The following is a 2007-nucleotide window of genomic DNA, read 5'->3' as shown; positions in this document are numbered from 1 at the left end:
GTATTATTCTAGTCGCTCGTGCACTTGTGACACCAGTTCTGGGATCGTATCTAGATATTGCGGTTGTTATGGCTTTTCACACTCTATTTCAGTTCTATTTCTGTTATTATAGTTTAATTGGTATTAGTTAATTCGATTTGTTAAAAATAGCTAAAAACTATTATAATGTTGGGCGCCATCACGGTCCCGAGGGTGGGAATTCCGGATCGTGACAATTTCATGCCATGAACAAATGTCCCTTGCTTTACGGTATGTTGACAAAAAAGGCCAAGTGAACGAGCCATTTATTGGTCTTGTTCGCGTTACTGATACATCTGCCATGTCGTTGAAAGAAGCAGTACTTTCTTCGCTAATGAAACACTCATTAAGTCCATCCAAAATACGTGGACAAGGCTATGATGGAGCTAGTAATATGTAGAGAAATGGTTTTAAAGCTTTAATTTTGCAAGAAACTCCGTCGGCATATTTCGTTCATTGTTTTGCTCATCAATTACAGTTGACGCTTGTTGGTAAAAACTTTCTTTGCTAAGGTTACTAGCGTGTTGAATGTTATTGGAATTTCATTTAAGTGTAAAGATCAATTTCGGAAACATCAAGTAGAATTGTTGGAGCAATTGCTATAGAGTGGTGAAGTTCAAAGTGAGAAAGGATTAAATCAAGAGCGAGGGCTTCAAAGGCCAGGTGACATTCGTTGGGGATCACATTGTAAAATATTGGATAACTTTGTTGTTTTAGTTTCTTCTATTGTTCATGTACTTAGGGTGATTGAATGTGAAGGTGATGTTAATGATAGGTTGCAAGCAGAAGCATTTTTTAGTCAAATTAAAGAATTTGAATTTGTTTTTTTGCTTCACTTAATGTTGAAAGTGTTTATAATGTTAAACGAGTTGAGCAAAGCTTTACAGAAGAAAGAGCAAAATATTGTCAATGCCATGGTATTTCTTGACATCACAAAGGAAAGGTTGCAAGAAATGAGAGATAAAAGATGGGAATGAAGGATAGGAATCATTGATGGATGAAGTATCTTCATTTTGTGCAAAACATGATAATTTGGTGCCTAAGATGGAAGAATTATATATTCCTGGAAAGTCGAATCATAGGCCTTTTAGTGTTACTTATTCACATCACTTACGTGTTGAGCTTTTTTATGCTATAATTGATTTGCAACTTCTGGAGTTTAATAGTCGTTTTGATGTTGTGAGTAGTAACTTGCTTCTTGTTATGGTTAGCTTGAATCTGGCTAACTCATTTTCTAATTTTGATAAGGAAAGAATAATGGCATTGGCTAAGTATTATCCCGATGAGTTTGCTGAATTGAAACTTCGAGATCTTAGTTGCCAACTTGACACTTTCATATGGCACATGCAACATGGTGACCCTAGGTTCTCTGATTTGAAAGGAATTGGTGATTTGGCAAAAGTATTAGTTGAGGCATATCTTGTGGAGACTTATTCACTTGTTTATTTGCTTGTGAAATTGACTTTAATTTTACCTGTCGCAACTGCAACAGTAGAAAGAGCATTCTCATCCATGAAGTAGATCAAAGATGAATTGCTTAGTAGTATTAGTGATGCATTCTTAAATTATTGTTTACTTTGTTACTTTGAGAAGGAAGTATTTGTAAATATAAGTAATGATGCTATTATTGACCGTTTTCAAAATATGAAAGCGCGTTGAGTTCAACTATGAGTGGACGATGTACTTTTGTTATATTAGTATCAAGTTAATGGTATTCGATAATATTGATGTTTTTATTTGATGATAAATTATCATAATCATTTCAAAGAGTTGCACTTGAACTTTATCGCTAGTAATTGCCATATTAAAGACAATGGTGCCCCCATTATGCTTAAATCCTGAGTCCGCCTCTAGATTCAACTGAACCCATAACTTTCGATGCAGAGTACGAATTTTTATGTAAAAACCTACTAAAATATCAATAAGTATTAGATTTGAACCCATAATTTTAACAATACAATGAGTTTAATACTAAAAAATTTAAAACGT

The 2007-nt window shown here is 34.1% G+C and overlaps 2 protein-coding genes across 2 annotated transcripts; both read left to right on the top strand.

Annotated features, from left to right (window-relative positions):
• Positions 1-232: 232 nt before the first annotated feature.
• Positions 233-995, top strand: LOC138907836 (uncharacterized). The gene is made up of 2 exons (XM_070198455.1): positions 233-337; positions 624-995. Exons 1-2 carry the CDS (start codon positions 233-235, stop codon positions 993-995), a joined length of 477 nt encoding a protein of 158 aa, XP_070054556.1.
• Positions 996-1011: 16 nt separating this feature from the next.
• Positions 1012-1539, top strand: LOC138907835 (uncharacterized). Its single transcript, XM_070198454.1, has one exon. It carries the CDS (start codon positions 1012-1014, stop codon positions 1537-1539), a length of 528 nt encoding a protein of 175 aa, XP_070054555.1.
• Positions 1540-2007: the final 468 nt, after the last annotated feature.

This window comes from Nicotiana tomentosiformis, chromosome 3 (assembly GCF_000390325.3).
Source record: "Nicotiana tomentosiformis chromosome 3, ASM39032v3, whole genome shotgun sequence".
NCBI classification, from domain to species: Eukaryota; Viridiplantae; Streptophyta; class Magnoliopsida; order Solanales; family Solanaceae; genus Nicotiana; species Nicotiana tomentosiformis.
This window is presented reverse-complemented; position numbering and strand designations above follow the sequence as displayed.

Coding starts and splice junctions, on each gene's coding strand:
- LOC138907836 (XM_070198455.1), top strand. CDS start 233: ATGTCCCTTGCTTTACGGTATGTTGACAAAAAAGGCCAAGTGAACGAG. Junction 338..623: donor CCATGTCGTTGAAAGAAGCA/GTACTTTCTTCG, acceptor CAATTGCTATAG/AGTGGTGAAGTTCAAAGTGA.
- LOC138907835 (XM_070198454.1), top strand. CDS start 1,012: ATGGATGAAGTATCTTCATTTTGTGCAAAACATGATAATTTGGTGCCT.